A 24,899-nucleotide genomic window follows, 5' to 3' on the forward strand; every position below is an offset into this window, starting at 1 on the left:
TCGCACATTGCATAGGACTTCCTGGAAAGTACCATTTAAACCGACTATAGGGGTGATTTTTTATTACAAATAAACTTGTAAACGTCTTAGAAAGAACATGTCAACCACATTTTTATAATTCACACTTACTGGTGGTGTATTTGTGTACAGCCAGTATTCGCATAGGTAATAAATGTTCGATAAGTGCCAACATTTGCAACAGGTAGCCTACAACATAGTCTTGCCCATCATTACCACTTTTTTAACGTTTGTTCTGAATGGAAGTTTGTTCCGAATGGAAGTACAATTTGTACAGTGATCAGAAACCAGTGTAGTAGACTATTAAGAAACACTGGTTTACTTGATTTACCATATCTGGCTAATAATTAATACTCAAATGTGCAGTGCATGATGGCAAGCTACTTCCTCCATAGTGAAATGGGCTTGTAAGTCAGAATTCAAGAATTGCAGAATTGCAGTAATGGCATCTGAGATTTTTTTCTGTGATTGAATCTTACCGATAATGGGGGAGGGGGGTTGAATTAATATTATTATTATGATCTGTAATAGTTAAGCCTTGAGAGTTGTGTTTCATAGAAGGCCCGCCCCATAAATACATTGAGGGCTGGACTTGCAGTAAACTTGTTGTCATGGGACCGCCGGAATAGAAATAACCTCTGCCCCCTTTTTTTATACAACTTGTTTATCCGGGACTCGTGAAAATGGCTGGGAAGGTGAAAAGGTTTTACGACCTGACAGCCAAGCTGCTGTCTGGAGAAACCTTCCGTTTCTCTGCCCTGAAGGGGAAAGTTGTTCTCATTGAGAATGTGGCGTCTCTTTGAGGAACAACAACCAGGGACTACACTCACATGAACGAGCTTCACAGTCGTTACTCCTCCAAGGGACTCGTTGTTCTGGGTGTGCCCTGCAATCAGTTTGGACATCAGGTAGGCCATGCGTGAATTCAAAAGTGGCTGAAATACCCTGGTTTCCCCATGGGAGGATAGCCTATAGATATACTATTTACATACTTGGAACATAATCTGATATGTCTAGGACTCTAAAACTGAAATGTGTGCGTCTTGATCATCAGACTATAGAACAAAGGCCAGCATGTATTGTTTATAAATGTCATAAAATCATAAAGACATTTTGAATTTGAAGGATACCTGTGTCACAGTCTGCTTCAGTTTGCTTTGAGACCAGTTTGGACTTTAGGCTTCAGCATACACTTACAGTACATCATTTAGTAAAAATTGCAATATCACAACATGAAAATGCTCCATTACAGTAAAGGTCCTGCATTCAAAATGTCAAGTGTTTGAATGAAAACCTTGTATGGCTTTTAGTCAATTTAATGGCATACTGTCCATTTATAATTTATTTAATGTTTCACTTTGTTTTATAACAGGAGAACTGCAAGAATGATGAAATCCTGAAGGCCCTGAAGTATATCCGCCCGGGGAATGGCTTTGAACCAAAGTTCCAGCTCTTAGAGAAGGTGGATGTGAATGGTAAGGATGCCCACCCCCTGTTTGTCTATCTGAAGGACAAGCTTCCATTCCCCTATGATGATGCCATGGCTCTCATGACTGATCCGAAGTTCATCATTTGGAGTCCTGTCAGTAGGAACGACGTCTCCTGGAACTTTGAGAAGTTCCTGATTAGTCCTGATGGAGAGCCCTACAAGCGCTACAGCAGGAAATTCCTCACCACTGACATTGAGGCAGACATTAAAGAGCTGCTTAAGAGGGTCAAGTAAAGTGTGCTACGACACGCTCTGGGTGGCTGTAAGGGATATCAGTTAGGACCAGCGTAGCCAGAAAGGTCTGTTTTGGGTGTTTTATCATGTTTAAGTCAATTGCAACACTCCTAAGTTTGTGATAACCATCAGTGCTGTACACTATGGTTGTTCAGCCTGTTTACCCAATGAAGACACTCCTTGAAAACCTTTTTGTGAGGGGAGTTTCTGATGAAGATGTAAAAGACTGACTCGGCCACTGTGTATAACTCATATCACAAATATCTTGGGTAGACTTAAAGAGGAAAAATAAACATTTAATGTAATGTGCTACTGTCATTTGTGTACAATGCATACTAATACATAAAATTCCTTCAAATTCATTCTTAGGTATCTGGAAAATGTGTATACTTTGAGGTATTAAAATACTATTTTATATGTCAAGGTACAAGGTACTAGTAGCACTACTGCCAGCCTTCAAGTATAAGTGACTGGCTCCTGTGAGTTGTTTCTATTGTGAAAATACATTTTGGTGACTGCTGTACATCATACCAAAATGCTTTCCATTAGCTACCTGAATAGCACTGGTGGAAAGTACTTGACTTGAGTATTTCCATTCTCTGCAACTTTATACTTCAAATATTGTACTTCTTACTCTACTACATTTATTTGAATACTTTAGTTACTAGTTACTTTACGGATTCAGATTAATAATACAACATGTAATAAACAAATAAATTACGATGTATTATTATTGGTTAAGATAAGATTAAGGGTAGATAAAGTGTTTAAATTAGTCCCACATTTACCAGCTGCAACATTTAAGAGGTGTTTACATCAATAATTATAATCTAATAATACGATATTCATTATTCTGAAACGGGCCATTCTGCATAATGTGTGCCTTTACTTTTGGTACTTTGGTATGATAGGTACGATTTTGAATTTTACTCGTGAAAGAGTATTTCTACACTGGTTTTGATACTTTTACTTAAAGATCTGAGTAGGACTTCTTCCATCACTGCTGAAGAGTAATCAGACACTAGCTGACTAATTTATGAGAGCGACGTTACCTTGTAGTGAACCACGGTAATATGAAAAATTTATTATTTAAAATACATTTGTGATTTGTATGAATTATTATCCACATATATAACAGCGACAGCGACACTACGCCGTGCTTCCTGGATGAACGCAGGGGGCTATCCTTGATTGAACGCTACGCCAAGCTGCGACTTCTCCAACATGGCTGGCCAGGAAGACCCAGTGCAGAGAGAGATTCACCAAGACTGGGCGAATCGAGAGTATATAGAAGTAATTACGAGCAGCATCAAAAAAATCGCCGACTTTCTTAACTCATTTGGTAAGCTTTTAACAACCAATTTTACGGATAAAATCACCAGTAGTGCGGATAGCTTGCGTAGATATCAAGGTAGCTAGTTCAGCTAGCTGTCCTGCAATTGCTAGCATCGATGTTGATGTTTTCAATGGCCACTCCCAGTTAGCAATTAGCTTTATCGTTAGCTGTGAGCTTGTGGTCTCGTAGAAGTACCATGACAGTTTGGTGTCGAGTTACCTTACAGTTTGTTTCTCTTGTTAAATAATGTTAGCTGCCTAACAAGTGCCAAAGCATTGCATTAAAAGACTACTGGATTCAAGGGTAGAGATGGCTAACTTAAATGCCTGTTAGGCCACCGCCACTGCAAACGCTACGTTAACTTTGTCTGCTCGGCTGTCATTAGCTTAATGTTACACCAGCAGCATCATAAACCCTGTAATTTAATGTTTTTCAGCAAAAGATATCAGTAACAGTGATGCTCGTTTTTGCTGAGCGAACGTCCTTGTAATTGACAGCATTGAAAAGTTAACGTTACGCCCCATGAAATGGCTGTTGACGGTACATGCTAACTACATGCTAAATACAATTCATCGTTCTCAGATATGTCGTGTCGATCCCGCTTGGCCACCCTCAATGAGAAACTGACGGCGTTAGAGAGGAGGATTGAATATATTGAGGCCAGAGTAAGTATATTGCATAGTAATTTAAACAATCCAATGGCTCTTTGTATATTAATGTTTCAAAATGATATGGCCGTTACATAAATATGTATCTCCTTACAGGTGACAAAAGGAGAGACCTTGACCTAGAACCCATCATGGAGATTCATAGCATCCCAGAGCGACCTTACCATCCCCCACCCTGAATTTTTGGAAAAAGTGTGATGGATTCCACCCTCCTTTTTCTGGGATCATGTGGACCATTTTTATATTATATGGCTGAGTTTTGTGTTGTTTTATCTCATGACACATTTGTATAGAAGATATGGGACTGTCTTGGGTGTCAGTTACTCAAGCATAATCAATGTTACAAAACAAACATAAGCTCCATAAGTATTGATTTCAAAGAATATTGTGGAGCTCAATTGTGGGTCTGGTATCAGCACAATTTATCGACCATCTGTGTTGTATACCGTGTCATTACCACATCAGAGATTTAAGAAAGGGGAACATTCTTGTGTGCCAAGTTGAAAAAGTAATTGTGTAGTCATCTTTATTGAGGACCTGCTTGTACAGTGAACTGTTTGGTGATGTTTCAGGATTTACTTACTGTAATAAATGATAAACAATGACCTTGTTTCATTTTTGTAGTATGTCTTGGTGACCAGGTATGTTGACATATACAAGGAATTTGAGTCTGGTTCTCTGTTGCTCTCAACATACTCAGAGTAGACACAGGACAATACAAATATAGACAAACAGCTAAACAAAGATATGTATGTACAGTAGTTATTGCATATAGAGGTGGACAGCAAACGGTACAATACTGGTCAAATTGTTATTGCATATACAGGGTTGTGGGTGCATAAATCCATAGCAGTGGCATGAAAATTTAAATATTGTAAATATATAGGTTACATACAGAGATGGATTCATGTGCATACTGTATGCCAATTGAAGAACATTATGCACAAGCTATTGAACAATATGCATATGGCACTGTAATAAGTAGGTACAGTAAAACTAATATTCCAGATTATAAGGGATGACAGTATTTCTCCTGTAGATTCTTAGCAATCATTCACTCCATGTGAATGTTTTTCATTTTGCATAACTGACAGGATATTAGGACATAAGTGTGTTAAAAATAGACAAGAGGCCGAAATCTTTTTTACAGCAATGTCATGCAACTTATTAAAAAGGCTGAAGTGAGTCAAACCTCCAGATCAATCATTTACCTTACCTTACCAATTATATGAATTTATAATTCGTAACATAATACACAAGCCAGGCAAATAAAAAATACTTATGCTGTATTTATTTATATTTTAAAGATTGATGATTTTGTTCAGTAAATATCAGAATAAATTGGTGGAAAAGTCAAACAGCAGTGGGATTTATTGGTTTTGGAACCAGATTGAAGACTAGAAACAGGAATTAAAACTTCCCTGAGCTACACAATCAAAAGTTAACCTTTATTTAGCAGAGATTCATGTAGGTTCTGAACCACAACGTACTGTCTAACGTCAAATTAACAAAATATTGCTTTTTTTTTTTTTTTAGCACTATTGATTGCAAAACACTTCCATATGCTGCAAATATGGCAAGCTGTAAATCGTAGTAAAACCCCAGCAAAATGGCGGAAATGTGTTACTTTGCGATTTTAGCCCTTAGTGTCGCCTTTCAGGCAGCACTTTAAACTCTACACACCGATTTCTGTTGGGTAGTATGCCTCCGTCTTTAACATTGGCAGACAGATACCTGTAACAACCTGTGACACCAGCCGTGTTCGTGACCCAAATCTTAATCTTCTGTAATCTCAACCTAAACAAAATGTCAGAATTTGTTGGAGACGACAAACGAGTCAAAGGGCCCAGGACCAAGTGCTGCCTGTGAGGCAAATTCGGGGCCAAATGTTCGTACTTCCCATAATGCACCGGGCTATACAGCAATGCATCTTGGGACAAAGAAGGTGTCGTTGTTTTAGTGTTGTGAAGTCCTTGGACGTGAGATGAATTTTCTTGCCCGCAATTCTTCGAGTATCATTTTGAAAAACTATTAGTGGCTAATCACATTGTTAACAGACTACACTGGTGAGTTACTTTACATTCAGACTGGAAACTGAACAATTTTAGCATATCATTGGCGTAGATGTGACACAATTAAAATATGTGCTGCTAACGTTAGACCGGGTCCATGTTATGGCTTGCAAGCACTTTGGTGTTACGTTAACCTACTCTCTTGGGCTCATTGTAATCTAACTGACTAATTCGACTGTTGGGGACTGTTCTGTTTTTTTTAGCATGTTGATTAACTGAAAGCACTACAGAGTGTATAATTCAAAATTTGCTATTTTTGCTCTCTAGAGGTCGTGTGTGTGCTGTAGCAAGAAATGGGAGCCGATAAAAGGTGAGTAGTAACGTCAAGCGCTAACATTAGCTCCGTTCGCCATGGTAGGTGTGGTTAACTATAATGTCAGTGTTTTAATCTAATTTTAACCTAATACCGTCCTCAAGGAGAGAGAACTTTACGTTAACCTTAAATTGCATTCAGGCCGCCTGCATGTATCTTTACATTAACGTTAGCCGTTAGTACACAATTCACGTTCAGGTAACTTGTGTATTTCCGAAACCAGGATCATTTCAGTAAACACTCCTTGTCTTTTCATCCTAACGCTCGCACTTTTAAATCCAAATCTGGACATAAATTAAATTGTGAAAAATGTACAATCATTTTCATCATGGTCTTAAAAAGGGCCCACCGTGTGGGATACTATTGGAAAATAATTTTACTACCATGCTACTTTGGCTTAACAAGGGCAATGCTACCCTAAGTCGTTATTTTATAAAGATCTTAAATAGCAAGTCGGAAAGTTGCAACAGAGTTTAAGTATCCTACGTGGTTTAACTGTGAGAAAATAGATTTTAATCCATGAATCTCAAAGAAATGTTGGCATATGTTGTGACACTTCTAATGGAAATGGCTAATTGAATCTTGGAAGTCAAATTCAAAACATTCTTGAATAATGTGACATAGGCAAAGTGATGAAATGTATATAATAAAGTAACAAAATGACCACACTTGTATATTGTAGTTTTTTTTTTTTTTTTAGCAGAGCTACACATGGTGCTCTCCAGTTTGAGAGAAAGTTGTATGTCAGGGCTGTTTAATGTATCCAGCTACTGAAATGAGAGAGTGACCATCGATTAATTTTGTGGTTACTTTGTTTCACAGCAGATCATCTTCTCTCTGCCCACATCACATAAAGTGAGAAATCAAGAATCATTAGAAAGGCAGAAAATCCTTTTGTGTGTTGGGTTTTCTTTTTATGGACATTTTTGTAAGAAAAAAAAAATAGTTTGATGGTTTATAAAACTTGTACAGATGTAAATGTTAAAATATTTTTGATTTACATGAGTTCTGCATTAAACACTGTAAATGCCGAAGTATTTCAGTACAAATCTTTGATTCACCGTACTTGAGTCAATGCCCCTACAAAACGGGGAAGATATCAGGCTTATTTTTTTGTAAAATGTTAATCAAGAAATTATGTTGGTGAGCTTGTTGATACAATAGTATGTGATTGAATCACATTATAAGGAATATAATACAATTGCAGACTAGTTTTGCTGATGTTTTACTTTGCCTTTCAATGTCCTCTGAATAGGATTAGCCGAACAGAGCGTAGCGGTAGGTATGGCTCTGACCAGCCCCGCGATGAGTCAGAATGGCGCGACAGACGAGAGAGGGACCAAGAGCGTGATCACAACATGCGCCGCTGGGGTGACGAGAGACGTGGTGAACGCTTTGAAGGAGATCGTCGTGGATCAAGAGACAGTCCAGAGGTAGGTATTCTAATATTCAGTGACTTTTAACGGTGATATAATGTTTTAGTAAAAATGTTTTGTTGTTTGAAGACATCCGCACTTCACTGATGCACTGATGTATTTGTTTTAAAGCAAAGAGAAAGGAAACGACGTAACAGTGATAGATCAGAAGATGGTTATCACTCCGATGGCGACTACCCAGAGCAGGATTACAGAAGGGAGCCTGGGGAGGAGAAGAAGAGCAAGACCATCATGCTCTGGGGCCTGTCTCCTCATGTCACTGAGGATGATGTAAGTCTTTAGTTTTCTTTTGCAGTTAAGCAACCTCTTTTGTGTTTAGTTTGGTTTTATGTGTGTACCACTCATTTTGTAAGATGAAATGCATTTTAAAGGGGGGCAGGTTTTGAATCATAGTGTTAAAGCACAATCTGCATGTTGTTGTTCAGATCCGTTTTGCCATAGACCAACTGGAGGGGCCGCAGCCAGTGGATGTCAGGCTGATGAAAAAGAAAACAGGTGAGAACGACATACATGACGGACCCTGACCTCCCCACCCCAGACTTTGACCATAGGGCCAATCTGCTTCCATTCAGACCCATTTTCCCATAGCAGCTAGTAGAGAATTGTATCAAGTTACTTGAAGAAGGATTTACAATGTTGATTTAGGACTTTCATTTCAGTTCATTGTGGATCTTTTTAAGGTAAGTAAGAGCAGCAATAACAGTTTTGACAAAGTCAATTGGCAGACACACTTTGTTGTGGTTCAAACAGTGGTATTCAGCAGGATTTCTTGCTATGGTAAAACTCCTATGGAGTGGCCTATTGTTTACCAAACAGGGCCTGGGTCGTGAAGCAGTTTGTGGAAGAGTTTGAATTTTTTGCCCATGGACTCTTAACTAACACGCCTCCCGTCTATATTTGAATGCTGTCTCTAGGTATAAGCCGTGGTTTCGCCTTCGTGGACTTTTATCACTTGCAAGATGCTACACGATGGATGGAGACCAATCAGGTTGCTTCACAATCGCCAAGTCTAGTTTTAATCTTGGGGATATGGAAAAATAACCCAAAAGGCAACCAAAGTGCATTGAATAAGTAGTGTGGATACTGTACAGATCTTTTTGAAAAGAAAAAAGAAACTGGATTGTGTGCCACAGAGCAAAACGTTTTGATTTGTATATTAATAGAGATGATTATATTCATAATTTATATCTTAATGTTTTAACAAATAGTAAGTTTAGTTAATTGTAATGGCAGTAGCATCAAAAGCTGTAGATTTGACTTATTGTATTGTGAGGTCATCTCCTTTAGGAATCTGCATTTAAGATAATGAACACACTATCTTTACCCTGCTGGTAGGGGATTCTTTTTGTTGTGTGTGGTTTTTTTTGTTTTTTTGTTTTTTTTAAAGCAGTCAAAAATGTCATACACTTTGCTCCAGCTCAGCCTGGGCACTCGGGTCCCAAACATACAACCCTCCATACATCAGGCTCACATATACATCATGTGCCTGTCTTGTCTTTAACACAAAGGCTATCTGTTGGGGGTCCCTCTCCCCCATCTCTCCCTTCCAACACTGCTTGCTCTTTTGATGAGATTGATGCCAGGAACGCTTGAGTGATTGTTGTCGTCCTCTTTCAGAAACGTCTGACCATCCAAGGCAAAAGCGTGGACATGCACTACAGTCACCCCAGAAACAAGTATGAAGACTGGCTCTGCAACACTGTAAGTTAATGATCTGTCTTGGTTTCATGAGAACATTATCAAAACAATGATACTGCAGAACACCTCACACACAGACACAAACACACATACAGGCCTATTTGTTAGTATAGTATATATGTTAGGCCTATAAGTTACCATTGTTGCAGTCCTGTCAGCTAATTTTGTGGTGCATCTACACTTAGATAAGCGGTAAAGGTTAGGTTGTGTCTCGGGTAAGTATGGAATGCTGCACCAATATAGATTGCCTGTTTTCTGGAGCAGCACTGTTCAGGGCTTTAGTAGGTGTATAATAAAAATGATGTGAACGGTTACTTGCAGTGTGGCCTGTACAATTTCCGGAGGAGGCTGAAGTGCTTCAGGTGTGGAGCAGCCAAAGCTGGTAAGTAGTTAAATCAACAAGAGGCCACTGACTGCAGACACCCGGGCAGCCTGGGTCAGCAGTGCGGGGATGCAACACAAAGTTTGTGTTGTGTTGTTGTCACTCTGTCAGATCTAGGCAAAGTGCATAGATGGGAAGCAGCATGCATTTTTTCCTTTGCTACCTGACAAAATGCAAAACATGACGGAGTTTATGAAATAGGCTGTGAAATAAGTTATCTTCACTGACTCATTTCTAGCACAGATTTTTACACTTAAACCTCATTTCCAGTTCTTTGATTACACAGTCCTGAAGGTTATGTTAATGCATCTCTTACTTTTCTGTCATTCTCTCAACAGAAAGTGAATCCAGCAATAACACTGGAGTCTCTGAAACCCAACCCAGTGGAGATTTCTATGGCGACAGTAAGGACTTCTCTTTAATTGATGCAATACTTAGTTTGGGAAGAGAAATATCCCTGTCCATGGTAGGTTGTTCTTAAAGATAGTCTTTTTTTCCTGTACAGCAATCATCCTGAGAAATATCGCTCCTATGACCACCGTGGAAGCCATCATGACAGCCCTGGCACCATACGCTAATCTTTCATCTAACAACATTCGCCTCATCAAGGACAAGCAGACAGGCCAGAACAGAGGCTTTGCCTTTGTACAGCTGTCCTCTCCTCTGGTAAAGCATTCTTTTAATATGTAGTATTTACTGTTATTCAGCATCATCATGTACTGCTAAAACAAGCAACCACTTAATCTACTGATATTACTGCTTAGTTGTCTTAAATGTTTCTCCTTGATAACTTAACTCACCATCTCAATTCAATATCCCTCCTTTTCACAGGAGGCCTCTCAGCTGCTCACCATCTTACAGGGACTGCAGCCTCCTCTAAAGCTGGATGGAAAAACAATTGGGGTGGATTATGCTAAGAGTGCTAGAAAGTGAGTATAATAGTGTGTGATGTGCCTTGGTTTTGTGATAGATGAAAAGATTTACCTACATCTTTATTCCCATTTTTTACAATTTATTTAGCAAATCTTGTATATTTTTCTTTAGACTTGCCTGTTTTGATCCACAATAAAGATAAGAGAGTCAGCCACACACAAAGGCAGGATTGAACATTTTTGCCCTTTGCCTGTTTTAGGGACCTTTTACTTCCTGACGGGAATCGTGTCAGTGCTTTCTCTGTGGCCAGCACAGCCATTGCTGCAGCCCAGTGGTCCTCAAGTCAGGTATGCCCATTTTCTGCCAACATCCTGCTCTACATCATCTCCCAGTGTCACTTTAACAGGCTCATAACCCATCCTTTACCTTTTCAGCCACAGCAGAGCTCAGAGGGAATGTCGGAGTACAGCTACCTGCAAGAAGGCTACACTCCAATGCCACAGGTTAGTAGATCATTTCTGACATATTTCAATTTGTTTGCTCTAAGGATGCATTCAGTATAACATGGCTCTGTAGTAACATCTAGTGGTAGCTATAGCAAACTACAACATAGACATTTTTACACTGGCAAGTATCTTCTTTGGACTGGTGAGGTAGTTTCACACCACTGAAGCTCAAAAATCAATATTTGAATGATTTTCTTTTCCCAATAGGATTACCAGACGTACTACCAGCAAGGAGCCGGAGCCAGCACATCTCAAGGAAATGGGATTCTTGGAGGTTGGAAATGCTTTCACACTTTTTATATAGATGTTGGCACTATTACTGACCATTTATTGTATAATATTAGTATAGGAAAAACGCGATTACTGTTACAGTTGTACAGTTGGTATTTAATAAAATTTTGTTTTTCAGGACTTTTTATGTGATGCCATGCAATAGTAAAGTAGATAATAGCTTTTAGAAGCAAAAAAACAAAAGAGATCTCTGCTCGATTCTGAACAACATAATCATTTGACTTTGTTTGCACAGTGATGAGTGTTGGAAAAATTGTCACTGAGCTTTGCTTTTCCTATCTTAGCTGCCCCGGGTGTAAAGATTATTCCAACAGCAGCTGGAGTAGTAATCTCACAGACTGCGCAAGTCTACCAACCACATATAATTACGCAGCCTGCTGTTCAGGTAACGTACACATTTTTTGTTAATTCTGTAATTACACTACAGTACCATTATTCAAATGCATGGTGTGATCTCTGAATAACCATTTCATTAATTGCAGGCTTTGTCACTTGCCCAGCAACTAGAGGCAAAAGCCCAGACAGGACCTTTTTCAGGCATTGAAGCTGCATCTGTGCCTGTTGCCTCTGTAGCTGCTGCCACTATCACCGCTGCCAGTACTTTAACAGCCTCAGGACAGACAGCTGACGCCAGCACTGGTATGAGCACACAAGATCCCTTAAAACGTGTCCTGTGAAAGTGTCATGTCACTGTCTTGTACATTATATTATAGTGTCTCCCTGGGTACAGCTTGAAACTCAACAGACTTGGGAATTTGATTGTGCCTGTAGTTTGAGTCACTTTTTTCATTTGATAAATATCAATTCAGGCAAGAACTGATTAAAAGCATTACATTTACAAACAAGACAGTCGTGACTAGACTTTGATATGACTGATGAAATATATGGACCATGCAGCAGCACCTGAGATTACTTTCTATTATCTTAATTACTGGTAAAACTCACAAGATCAAAAGCGTGTCTGCTTTTAGAGTGACCTTAGTAGGGAAGGCTAGTGAAATTGGGGCTGGGACCACATGTTGATTTATCAATATTGCAGTTATATTGGTAACTGAAATGTTTTTTTTGTTTTTGACAGTTCCTGATACATCCACCTATCAGTATGATGAGTCCTCTGGCTACTATTATGATCCTCAAACTGGCCTCTACTATGACCCAAACACTCATGTAAGTAGTGTACAACCACCGTGTGTGAGTCACTTGGTTTTCCATCAGCGAGTCGCAGGACTTTTTTTGATTATGTATGTTTTGTCTTTTCAGTATTACTACAACTCTCAGACCCAGCAGTATCTGTACTGGGACAGTGAGAAGCAGACATACGTACCAGCCCCAACCGACACAAATGCTGGACAAAATGATAACGCAAGCGGCAAAGAAGGCAAGGAGAAAAAGGAAAAGCCTAAAAGCAAGACTGCTCAGCAGGTATTGTGATATGAATTCTACATCGGCACACGTTATACATGTAGCTTCTTCTTCAACTTATATGTAGCCTTTTCAGAATATTTTTCATTTTTGAGATTTTTACTTCATGTTCAAATGTGTTTCATTCTTTCAGATTGCTAAAGACATGGAGCGGTGGGCGAAAACTCTCAACAAGCAGAAAGAGAACTTCAAGAGTAGCTTTCAGCCTATTAGTCAAGAAGAGAGGAAGGAGGCAGCAGCTGCTGATGCTGGCTACATACTGTTTGAAAAGAATGAAAAGAAGGTAATCCAGTAGGATTCAATATCTGACACCATTCTGAGACTGCACATGTGAGCTTTGACTTTAGTGTTGCAAACTTATTTATTCATTCATTCATTCAGCAGGCAGGAGGTCTAGAAAGACTCATGCCAGAGTTGCCAAGAGGCCCTGAGGAGGAGCCACCAACCAGCTCAGTCAACACTTCCAAGGTGAGTGTTTTCTACTTCCCTGGTTTTGGGAGGCTGAACTTTTTCTTTGCAGTGCAATTATTGTCAAAGCCATTTTAATTGCATTGTAAATACATGTACTCTGTTATATGAAGGTGTTCTTTATTATAACAATATTAACCTCCTTTGTTTATCCATGGTGTGGTTAGTGTGGCCTTGTGGCAGCCTACAGTGGAGACAGTGACCCTGAGGAGGGGGGAGCAGAGCCTGATGGTGGTGACGGAGGCCAGGACAAGCTGACAGACTGGACAAAGCTGGCCTGCTTGCTGTGTAGGAGACAGTTTCCCAACAAAGAGAGTCTAATTCGACATCAGCAACTCTCTGACCTCCACAAGGTAACATCACACATATTGTCTTCGAGCGTAAATATAGTGAAAGTCCCAAGACCATTCAATCATTGAGGTATTCATCTTGTCACTGGTCTTTCCTAGAAAAACCTGGAGGTTCTCCGCAGATCCAAAATGAGTGAAGCAGAACTAGAAGAGTTGGAGAAAAGAGAGACTGAGGTTCGGTTCAAAACACACTCACCCAGTTGCTAGTGAGTCATATTGTTGGCCTAGTTAATGGGACTGCATTTTAACATTGAAAATGTTTTTATTTTTTCGGTGAATAGATGAAATATAGAGACAGAGCAGCAGAGAGGAGAGAAAAATATGGCATCCCTGAACCCCCAGCGCCCAAAAAGAAGAAATTTAGCCAACCAACTCCAGTCATGTAAGAAACGTTCTTTTCTTAAGTTACTGATTTGTGTAAAATGCTGTTTTGCAATCCTTGCAGGGATCTACTTGATCATTTTGTGTGTGTGGTGGGGTTTTTTTAAGTTATGTTTAAATTATTAAAATGTCCCTTTTGTCCTGTGCAGTAACTATGAACAGCCCACTAAAGACGGCCTGAACAGTGACAATATTGGGAACAAAATGCTGCAGGCCATGGGGTGGAAGGAGGGTAAAGGTCTGGGCCGCAACCAGCAGGGCATCACTACACCAATTGAGGTATTCACAACAATCACCTGGTGGTGTCGGGTGTGTCCAGTACCCATCAGCATCAATAACTGTATATATCTCGAAAAAGTACTTAAGTTGGTTGTGGTTTTGCTCCTCAGGCACAGTTGAGAACAAAGGGAGCTGGACTTGGCACTAAAGGCACCAACTACACCCTCTCTGCTTCGGACACGTACAAAGACGCAGTCCGCAAAGCCATGTTTGCCCGCTTCACTGAATTGGAATGAGCTCAAATGATTTGTTGTCATGGTCTGCAGATGATTTGCTTCTCTTCGAGGTGGAGCGCCACCACGCCTGCATCATTGACGACAAGTGAACTGTCAGGAAAGCAAGAAAGAGGTTCTCCTGTAATGATTTCACCCCATGTATGATACATGATGATGATGCCTCTTGCCATAATGGTTAAAGCAGACAGTAGATAATATCTGTAATGGAGGTGTTAAGATGGTGAATAATATAATTTATAAATTGTATATAGACACAGTAAATTTACTTCCCTTGTTTACATATTTCTTCTGTGTTTATGCCATTTTTCTGTCTCAGCATGTTGAAAAGATTGTACAGTTTATACAGAAATCCTGTCTGTTTGTACAGAAAATAAATGACATGAGTGATTTATGACGCTATCTTTCATCTTGTTGGAGCTTATTTTATCACCCTTAGCAGAAATGTTTTTTAACAAATTATGAACGAGGCTGTGTAATCTTCACAATATACAATATAGTGACAGGGCAATTAGTAATGAATTATCATACTTCCCTCGTTTAAAATGCCGTTATACTGCAATGTAATGTTTCGCTGTTCAAGGGACAGATGAACTACTGATGTTGTAGTGATGAGCTGGGGAATTGTGTGGCAGTACAGCCATGTGCTGAATTTTGAATATATATTCAACAAAACTAGTCAGAACCAAGTAGTTTTTAGTGAACATGTCCCTGATAATGAAAGTTCGAAACTGGACAAAACGCCTGCTGGACTGTGCAGCAGACCACCAAGACAGCTAATGGCAGAAACCAGATGTGTGTGACCTCCACTTCAGAGGATTTTAACCTTTCCAGTTTGTATGTATTTCCTGCTGAACAGTTGAAGTGTTGGTGATTGTTGGTGTTAGATTGTAGAAGTCTAGGATTGTCCAGGTCAACAACAATGGTAAAATAGACAACACTCGTGGCTAAAGAGCTGGATTTTTTCCCACGTGCTGACTGGCATCCATGCTGCTGAGGTGGCCTTCAGCAAGACACCAAATGTTTTACAGCTCCAGCAATTTGGTTGATGACCTTGCACTCAAATCTTCCTGTGAAGGTGACACCAACAGTATATTTCCCCAGTGAGACAAATAAAGAACCAGATTCCCTGATTGTCATGTTACAGTCAGTCATAGATAATGGAGTGACATTAATATGCTAGTTGTAGCTCAGGCCTTTAGTGGCCTGGCCTGATTCCGACTCTTCATTTACTACCTGATGGGCTGCCTTTCATCTTGTTGGAGCTTTCACTGTTGCAATGTCCTGGTACGATGTAATACACCTTGAGGAGAGCTGCTTTTGGCGGCAGTGTAGTGGACCCTGTGGAGTAACTGTGCCCTGCCTTAATACACAGTGAGACCCACAGAGGTTTGTTTTGTAGATGTAGAAAAATGCCGTAACGACACACCACTGGGAGGCAGTGCTGTTCCTTGAAATACCTGGGAAAATGTTTTCTAGTCCCCTGTTTTTATTTCTACTATATTTTGTGTAGGACACATGAAATTAAGTGCTCTACTGTAAATATTAATTTGTCCCTTTTTACACTGAAAATATTGACAGGATATAGAACCTATTAAAACTGTGTTGATGTGATTGTCGTTTTCTCTCTTATCTCGTTTTGTCCTCTTACATGTCAAAGGAAAGTCAGGATTTTGAATGTCCAGCATTCAGCTCTTGCTCTCTCTCTTGTGTCCATTCCTTTGAGGTACTTTTCTGCAATAACATAAGCAATCCACTGGAGTCTTTTGCTGTTTATTTATACTGATGATCAGAGCAAGACACATACTGTATGTGATAATAAAGATCTGTGTATGTAGATAAATTCTTTTTAGTGCTGTCACAGTGGAAAGTTCCTCAGGCAAAGATAAAAGAACCACTCCTGCAGAAATTAGTCTCTTTACCCCGTCTTCCCCGTCATTTTCAACTCTTAATAGCCTGTAATATATCTTTAATGTGACGTGTCGTAGTTTTCATTTCCCCCATTGACCCATCATGGCAAGGTAGCGTCCCTGATGAAAAAAGAGGTATGGATGCTAAGTTTGAACATATATTGTTAGGAGCCAGTCTTTTAACACACAGTAGGCTATGACACATCAGCTTCAAAGACCCTGACCATGTTTTGCCGATTCCATAGTAAGTTGAAGAAAAAAGATCTGTTTGTGTTGTTCCTATGTATCTTTTGTTTAAAGAGATCGTTGCCCTGTGAGTTCAAGGTCTTTGTTTGTGCATCTGTTTGCAGAGAGAGATGAAAAGAAAAAGAAAGCATCCTGTGAAGAAGAGAATGAGAATGAAAGGCTGCTATTTCCTTTTTTGCTGCATATACTTTCCATTGTCAAACTATTCAGTAAAGGGTGCATTCACCTGGGCCTGTAAATGATATAGTAAATTATATTGTTCATCCACACAAAGAGGCGGTCAGCTTGCCGCTCTCTGTGCTGGCAGTCCTTATATAAACAAAGTGTGTTACACAATGGAACATGATACAATATATCCCTTGGGTTATTAGGGCCTCACGGTGCCTCATCCTTTGATATATCTCAGGGAGAAATGTTCTGAACCTCACGTCCACCTCTGTTACATAAATATATTGTAGCAATACAGCCTTTACTCCTGTGGTCTGAGGTGGAAACTCTGCTGTTATATTCCCATCCTGCTTTTCACAGAAACATCACAAAAATCAAACACCCATCTGAGGCTTGAGAAAGATGAGCCATATCCCGCTCTCTGTGAATGGGCTCATGTAATTCCTTTCAAATAAACTGTCAAATTCATGAGAACTTGGCAGGGGCAAGAGTTCAGGGCACCACGCTCAAAAGTTTTGGGTATTGCCAACTGATTCCATTACATGTAGTTTACAACATACAGTGCATTGTGTAAGTAATGTAACTCCAAAACCACCCTGGATCCCATCAGACAGCACCAGGAAAGTCTTAACCAGAGTGAGACAGAGTCCAGTTTGGTTACATGTCCTCCCTTTGTTCTGTGAACACTTGGTTTCTGTTCTTTGTAGACTGTCTACACGCTGCCCCACGCCACACCTAAACACCCAGCTGTGCAATCGAATAAGAAACAGTATATATTCTGAAGCAAGTATGTAGTGCTGTCTCTGGCCCCAGTTTGTGCCTCTCATCACTACGTTCAAGTCACAGAGCTAAGCATCCGTTTTTAAGCCGGCGAAGGTTGAAAATTCAAATAGTGGAATAACACTGAAAGACTTCTTCAACAACTCTCCTAAAAAAACAAAATTTTTAGTAAAACGAATTATTTTGTAAAATATCAAATAATAGAAAGCAACATCGAAATAGACAACTGAAACTGATAATAAATTCTTTACATTTTGGTTCACATTGTATAAATCAAGCAAACATCAACATTGTATAACATCTTGGGAAAAGGGTCATGAGTATAATCCCTCTCAGAACAGTCCTGAGTTATGTTAAACAACCTTCCGGGTTTTTCAAAGATTGCCTGGTGTTTATGTTTCGGATGCTTAGCTCTGTGACGCAAAATGTAATGGAAACACATGAGAGGCTATGCTGTCTCTATCAAATGACAATGTCATTTCCGAATTAACTGACTACAGAATTTCTTACATACATAAATTAAAAATACATTTTATAATACATAGACATTTTGTACTTTTACATTATGAAAATGTTCCCTGCTCAAAAGCAGAATCTTGTCCAGTTTGTTTATTTGGTTTAAAAACAAATGTGTGAAGTGGAGAGACGAGGACACTAAGTGTTAAAGTGTCTCCTCTTCACACTGAAAGTGCAGTGAATGAGCGATCGTCAGGTATGAACGTGGGTGTGTGGGATGTATGATTCATATCTTTCTCCTGTGTGTCATATGGCATGACGGTCACAGTCTGGGTGAAACCCTGTTTTACTAGTGTGCTTTGCTTCAATCAGGACAGCAGAGGCACACAGAGAAAACATGGAGGTGACACTGAGGTGACGAATCCTCAGACTCAGCTGATGGGCTGCTTTTATGAATATATGTAATTATCCACTGTGTATACATGTGTAGTTTTAATTAAGGAATGTTTTCCTGCTATTACAAAGTCAGTTCTATGTTTACAAAAGTGTCCACAGTCCAATTCTGAGTATTAAATTGAAACAAGCCTATTTAGAGCTGGTTAGTTTATCAATCTAATTACTGCACTGTGAGCTCTCACAATGATTTTGTCTCCAATGCAAAGTTTTGTCTCTGTCTTCCCAGAAAGAAGAATAGTGTGACGGTCTGTCGGTCTGTTCTTGTTGTGTGTTGCCACCATTGCACGCAGCTGTTCTGTGTATAGATCACCCTGTTGATGGAGGCATAAATGAGGGTTAAAATGATGTAAACTGTTGAACATTAGTATCCTCAAACGTCATTGTGCCAACATGGCCTATAGAGGTCGCTAGACGGACCAGTTATCCACCAAAGACAATCTTCTGCATAATGGTTTGCTGGTGAACTTGCACTGGACACTTGTATAGCTAATATAACAGTGTATGTGGATGTGTCCCTGTTATATTTTAATTTTCAGCATTTTTATTTACATTTTTACTGGCTGTCAGTTTTTTTTTTGTATTTCAGTGTTTGTTTTTGTTTGTGACTATATTTGTTTCATGTTCTTGTGCTGGACAATAAAATTCTATTCTATTCTGTTCTGATGTCTGCATGAGTACACATTTATTTACTGGTGACATTTCACTTGTGGATCTCCCCCAACTTGGTGAACTCACATCCGCACTACGCCATAACTTTCATCAGAATAAACTCATATATTGTTTTTGCTCAAAATAGAAATGTGGACTTTAGCTTCAGTTTGCGGTGGAACTATGCAATTAAAATAAATTAGTAAATGAATGCATTACACGGTATTTGTCTGCCAGAGCCAAAGATGACCTCCTCACCTCAGTATGAAGTGCCCAGCTATTGTTCTCTCATTAGTGAGCAGGGGGGCTCTCCACATTCCTCACTCTTTTCTTTTTTTACAGGTGCCAGATCTCAGGCTGCGCCGTGCTGGGAGCTGCTGGATCAGATGCAACATGCAGAGAAAGAGTCAAATAAAGTGAACTAGACCACACCAGCACTGTGGGGAACTGGTGGTGTGTGAATGGGAAAGAGAAAAGCGACAGTTGTATATATCTGGCATATTCATATCATTAAATGTCTATTTAGTGTGATCCTCACTTAGTCCATAATAATAGCTCTTTGATTTGTTCTCGTGTTCTCGCGGCGTTGCGCGTAAGGCATCGCCAAATGCTGCCATTTATGCGCAATTCCTTCATGCCAAAGGCAAGAGTAACCAGAGTGACTCTGAGTTTCCTTGTATTTCTCCCTGACCTACACGAGACCAAGCGGCGAAACCTACTGCGAACAGCGCGGCTATAGGGGGGGTTTGCGAAGGAGGCGGACCTTAATGCGACCCCCACAGCGGAGCTTCACAAGGTTTTTACAATGCCGACCATTTCTTAAAGCGCATTTTGTTGCTGCTGGCTTAAGAGAGCGACGGTCCGAATGCGCGTAAATACCCACGAATGTAGAAACCATCACCTTCACTGAGAAAGAGGAAGAGAAAGACACGCGAGGAGGAAGAGATTCATCAGAGATCATTTATTCCCACTCATCAGAGGAATTAACTCGAGCGCTTCGTGAGAAGAAGCTTTGGTAAGACTGAACACATCTCACATGTCTTTCTTTAAACAGAAAAGATGAACGTGATTTGCTTGCAGAGAGTGTGCAGCTGTGTTTGACATGATGTTTGTGTGTAACTGGTTCTACTGAGAGGCTGAGGCTTGTGAAGTAGTGTTTTAAAACCTCGGATATAGTAGGATTTCTTTTCCATCACTAGGGATGTTGTAGCCCAGGGAGAAGAATGAAAACAGATATTGTGAATATTTGTAGCTCATATGATCACATGGGGCACGATACGGGGACATAAGGCTTTGTTTCCTATTTGGAGGGGGTGATCAATAAGGAAAGAATAGCTTTATTTGGTCCTCCTGCTGTGAGCGCCAAGTCCAGATGTCATCACCATGTGCCTCAAGGAGCCAGTGACAGATTGTTGTCCATCTATTGTCACTCCGACTCATGTTGCATTTTGGCTCTTTCTCAAATGCATGTTGGATCCGCCTGGAAGTTAAATCAACAGCTGGATGAAGGGGCATGAGCCAATGCGCGACTCTCAAGCAGATATCACTTTTGTTTGGTGAAAGTGTTTCGCAAATGCCTGCTGTGGTTTCAGTTGATGTGTGTGTGTGTGTGTGTGTGTGTGTGTGTGTGTGTGTGTGTGTGTGTGCGTGGGGGATCAAACTTGACTAATCGATATTTTATGACGCCCATTTCTTGGTAGCCTGTGCCCTTCTTTTTAAAAAGAAATCCTTAATTTGTGAAACACTGTCCTGCAGTTCACTCAGCCCACACTTGAATGTGTTGGTGGTGTCCAAGCCACATGGCATCGAGTGAGGACAATTTCCTTTCCCTCCCACCACCAAAGCCACATCCGACAGAAACTGATAGCCTATAGTTTGGTCTAAATAATGGAGCCACACATCGATCACATATTCAGTCTGCGTCAAAACACGTGAAACCAGTAGCTTTAACAACCAGCAGCAGCCCTTTAAAGCACTTTGCGTTTGTTATTGTACGCTAAATATACCCGTGTGGAGGAAGAGCGCCCTGTGTAGGAAGTTAATGCTGCACATTATCACTCTTTGCTGACTGAGCCGATTACATGTGATACTGTGTTATTATTGTGTGCCTGACAGTAATGGCTTTGGGGAACCACAAATGTTAAGTTTCTCTTGTTTCTTCTTCTGAAGTGTGTGACAGGCCTTTGTGGCCTGAATGTTGGTGTGGGATGTGAGAAATGTGGATTTGCAGTTGTCTTTGAACAGTGTTCATGCAATGAATGTGTGCCAGTGATTCTTGTGCCCGGGTAATATGGCAATACCTGCATATTTACTTTAAGAGCAAGAATTCATAATGGTATGATGGTAAACTGTACATTTTTGGACTCTTGGTTGATCAAAAAACTAAATTTGAGGATGTCGCTTTGGAAATTGTTATGGCCATTTTCACCATATTAGACATTTTATTGACCAAAAGATGAACCCATTTATAAAGAAAATAATCAAAAGATTAATTGGTAATCAATAATACCTAGTTACGTTTCATTCTTATATCAATACAGCTCACATTCTTGTACTAGTTATATTATTAATGAAGAGTTTGCAGGGAACTAGCCCTTTAAACTCTATACTAGACTGTTACTGTTACTCTACTGCAAAATATTCTGCAGTTACTTTCACAGTTTCCACAGTTATTATAATATAAAATAATAATACTTAAAGTTTAGACATTTTTAATTTTGTCCTGTCAGACTTTGGAGCATGAGGTTTCAGGATGCTGCAGTTTTTTTTTGGATCGGCATCATGTGTCCTGTTACTAGGCTGAGAAAAGCTTACAAGCGGGTTGCATGTTGCTAATTTCGATGGAAACAAGGCACTTGACCCCCAGTTGCATGAATGCAGGTGTTGAGCGGTTGTCATGGAAAACTGTGGTTGTTCTAGTGAAAACATGTGTGAGGCATTGTACAAAATATTGATATTGATGACAACATAATTAGAAAAGACATTGTGAGATACCAACCAACGTTAGGATGAAAAACATTTAACAGATTCATGGATACAGATAGACTGTCCAGAGAACTTCTGTCTGTGTACTCAAGGTGGTGTGGGTGAGGGGGTGTGTTTTTTACTTTGGCCCCCTATCTAAACACTAACACCCTATATGGGTTTTTCATGCTGGGTTCATCACAGTGGAGAATGAGCAGATAAGCCCGGCTGCGGTCAGTGACCCCAGCATGTGCAGTGATCAAAGTGGCTGGACAGGTGCGCGGTGTGTGGAGGCCAATGTTTTATCCATGTGGGAAGCGGCCAGCTGAGCTCTGCTGTCACACTGAAGAGACCTGCGAATATCTGCGAATATATTGAGTCAAGTGTTAAGTGTCAGACTCTCCAGAGGTTATTCTTATCTTTGTCATGGGGCTCATAATCTGTGGGGTTGAACCTGACCATATCGTGTTCTGTTGTCTATTTATATTGAAGTCATTGGAAAGTCATCGTCCTTTGTTGATATTGTGTATTCAAGTGGATAAATTGCATATATTCAAGTAGAGAGTATAGTTGTTGTGGTCTAATCCACTGAGAGTATAAATTAAATGTTCCCTGCAGGCCCTTTGATCTTAAAGACTGAGATTGTCTTTTTGGAAATTGTCCCAACATCATCATATTATGAGAAAGTTCAAACTGAGATTCGTTTATTTTGTGGCTCTCGGTCTCCCATGAGTTTATTCCCTCTGGAGCAATCAGTGCCAAAATATATGCTCTCAAGTTAATATATGCTGCCTAACACATTCCACTGAGAGCCATATGTTATTGCATTTGGAGACTCACAGGAAGTAAATCACCACATACTTTCCAAGTTACAAATACTGAATGTCAGCAGTTAACCGATATACTATATATAAACCATCTTATATAAGATGATATACAGGTCTCCTGAAGACTTCAAAGCAAAAACATTAAAGTGTCAAGTTAGCAGATAGCTTACTCATCTTAAATATCTAAACCTGCTATAACTGATTTTTTTTTTGGGCTATTTGGGGGCAACACCTTTTGCATTCGTATGGCGGATTTGTTAGCTAACAGTTGCGTATTTATACACCAGCAGATACAGAGCAAATCAGCATTCATTTGGAGTCATGTTTGTGTCCACCTGGTGGATATAAATCCAATCTCAACCAACTCTTGAGGGAAATATCTGGCTCTTTAGCTGCTAAATGCTCCTCTATGTTCACCAGCTAGTTGCTAACTTTGTTGTTTTTTTGTCGTTGCTGAACAGGCAGCATTGCATTGCTGCGGCCTGTCACAAAAAGCTAGCTCATTTAGCTCACATTTTTTATTCTTATATTATCCGATCACATGTGTGCAAGTAACTATTTTGATCCAATCTATCTATCATTGTGACATTGATGTTGATGGTGACATATTCTTTCTCGTCACACTTCACCACCATCAACATCTCTCATGTGATGTGTTTCTTTTGTGAATACATCACAGTGCTATATAGAGGCTCCCTGACAACAAACAGAAATTCACATGCTGACAAAACGACATCAGTCTCAAAGTTGTTTTAGATATACAATATATCTCGTTGTGCAATTATGAATTATGTTAATGTATCTAAATGGCATCATTTATAAAACATCTGTCATCTAAATCTATAAATGTATCATTAAGGATTGTGTTGACACAATGAGACAGACCTGTGCTGAAGTGCCGACCTGGAGTGTAATTGCCCCTGTGCCTCCTGCTGCCAGCTGCTGGTTACCAAACTATTTCTTAGAAAAATGCCCTGCAGCTTGTCATCATGAACTCGTAATTAATGAAAGTTAACCGATCCCTTATGTAACTAACATGGGCGTATTTTTAGTAAACATGCACTGATTCAAACAGAGCTTTTCTTGCTTACGTATGCCCTTTCCCTTTAGTTTATTTTCACATAAAAGGATCAAGATGACATTTGGATAGTTGCCATTGTTACACTGAATCACATTTTAGCTCGGCTGCTCCTCAGATGCTTCTTACTTCCTTACTCTTGGTTAGTTTTACGCATGTTTTTTTTCTCCATTTCTTTCTTGTTGTGGACATCGTTCCCACCAGAGATAACATGCAGACACCAGTGCATTATCAACCGTTATATAGGTCCACATAAGTCAAATTTTTTGCACTTGTTGTAAGTGTACATTGCATTGCAGAGTTCCTTCCTCTCTACTTTATTTTCATTTTCAGGGGATGGACAAAATACCTGAAACAACACATAAAATGATGCGGTCCACATGCAGTGTCAAAAAAGATGAACATTACACGGTTCACCTCCTTTATTCCAGCCATGATTCTGGATGTGTCAGTCGTCACCCCCTTAACATACATCCTTATGATTGCCTGAGCTTAAACTAATGGTCCAACGGATCAACTTTTAACTTGATCAAGTAATGCAGCAAAATGTTCTGGACCTCCTACGGCTGGAGTCACCTCTGCAGCATCTGAAGACATGCTCATGCCCAGCTACACAGGCGAAATACAGTCTGTCAGTACTTTCTAACATATGGAAACTTCTACACATTAGTATAATCAAATCACGTTTATTTATATAGCATATTTAAAGAACCAGAGTTGACCGAAGTGCAGTACAAAATGAAGTGAACAAAGTATAATATAGGAGGATTGCCAGGCTGTTTGATGTCGCTCCGCAAATCATCGCTTAAATGAAATATTCCTTGTAAATCCTTGTATAAACACATATTGTATTGGCCTCTTGTAAATCAGTGTATTAAATTATATCTTGGCTCCCTGTTTGCACTTGCTGCTTCCTT

At 39.8% G+C, this 24,899-nt stretch overlaps 3 protein-coding genes across 3 annotated transcripts; all 3 read left to right on the plus strand.

Annotated features, from left to right (window-relative positions):
- Positions 1–654: 654 nt before the first annotated feature.
- On the plus strand, positions 655–2,103 carry gpx1a (glutathione peroxidase 1a). The gene is made up of 2 exons (XM_070902121.1): positions 655–926; positions 1,391–2,103. Exons 1-2 carry the CDS (start codon positions 702–704, stop codon positions 1,739–1,741), a joined length of 576 nt encoding a protein of 191 aa, XP_070758222.1. The 5' UTR covers positions 655–701; the 3' UTR covers positions 1,742–2,103.
- Positions 2,104–2,923: 820 nt separating this feature from the next.
- Positions 2,924–4,350, plus strand: brk1 (BRICK1 subunit of SCAR/WAVE actin nucleating complex). The gene is made up of 3 exons (XM_070902862.1): positions 2,924–3,083; positions 3,660–3,742; positions 3,842–4,350. The coding sequence occupies exons 1-3, from the start codon at positions 2,966–2,968 to the stop codon at positions 3,866–3,868; spliced, it is 228 nt and encodes a 75-aa protein (XP_070758963.1). The 5' UTR covers positions 2,924–2,965; the 3' UTR covers positions 3,869–4,350.
- A 1,359-nt stretch (positions 4,351–5,709) lies between these two features.
- Positions 5,710–14,845, plus strand: rbm5 (RNA binding motif protein 5). Its single transcript, XM_070902242.1, has 25 exons — positions 5,710–5,811; positions 6,085–6,127; positions 7,386–7,563; positions 7,678–7,836; positions 7,992–8,061; positions 8,481–8,554; positions 9,184–9,267; positions 9,586–9,646; positions 9,985–10,050; positions 10,152–10,312; positions 10,478–10,575; positions 10,779–10,866; positions 10,954–11,022; positions 11,233–11,299; positions 11,601–11,701; positions 11,799–11,955; positions 12,395–12,483; positions 12,577–12,738; positions 12,872–13,021; positions 13,120–13,206; positions 13,374–13,559; positions 13,656–13,730; positions 13,838–13,938; positions 14,087–14,216; positions 14,327–14,845. Exons 2-25 carry the CDS (start codon positions 6,111–6,113, stop codon positions 14,450–14,452), a joined length of 2,556 nt encoding a protein of 851 aa, XP_070758343.1. The 5' UTR covers positions 5,710–5,811; positions 6,085–6,110; the 3' UTR covers positions 14,453–14,845.
- Positions 14,846–24,899: the final 10,054 nt, after the last annotated feature.

The sequence above is a fragment of the Enoplosus armatus genome, chromosome 3, assembly GCF_043641665.1.
Source record: "Enoplosus armatus isolate fEnoArm2 chromosome 3, fEnoArm2.hap1, whole genome shotgun sequence".
Taxonomy (NCBI): domain Eukaryota; kingdom Metazoa; phylum Chordata; class Actinopteri; order Centrarchiformes; family Enoplosidae; genus Enoplosus; species Enoplosus armatus.

What these genes read in the sequence shown, in the direction of transcription:
- rbm5 (XM_070902242.1), top strand. An exon ending in TGGAGATTTCTATGGCGACA is followed by an intron (nt 10,051 to 10,151) that starts GTAAGGACTTCT and finishes TTTCCTGTACAG; the next exon opens with CAATCATCCTGAGAAATATC. An exon ending in AAAGCAAGACTGCTCAGCAG is followed by an intron (nt 12,739 to 12,871) that starts GTATTGTGATAT and finishes TCATTCTTTCAG; the next exon opens with ATTGCTAAAGACATGGAGCG.
- brk1 (XM_070902862.1), top strand. Translation starts at nt 2,966, where the DNA reads ATGGCTGGCCAGGAAGACCCAGTGCAGAGAGAGATTCACCAAGACTGG. An exon ending in CGACTTTCTTAACTCATTTG is followed by an intron (nt 3,084 to 3,659) that starts GTAAGCTTTTAA and finishes CATCGTTCTCAG; the next exon opens with ATATGTCGTGTCGATCCCGC. An exon ending in TTGAATATATTGAGGCCAGA is followed by an intron (nt 3,743 to 3,841) that starts GTAAGTATATTG and finishes ATCTCCTTACAG; the next exon opens with GTGACAAAAGGAGAGACCTT.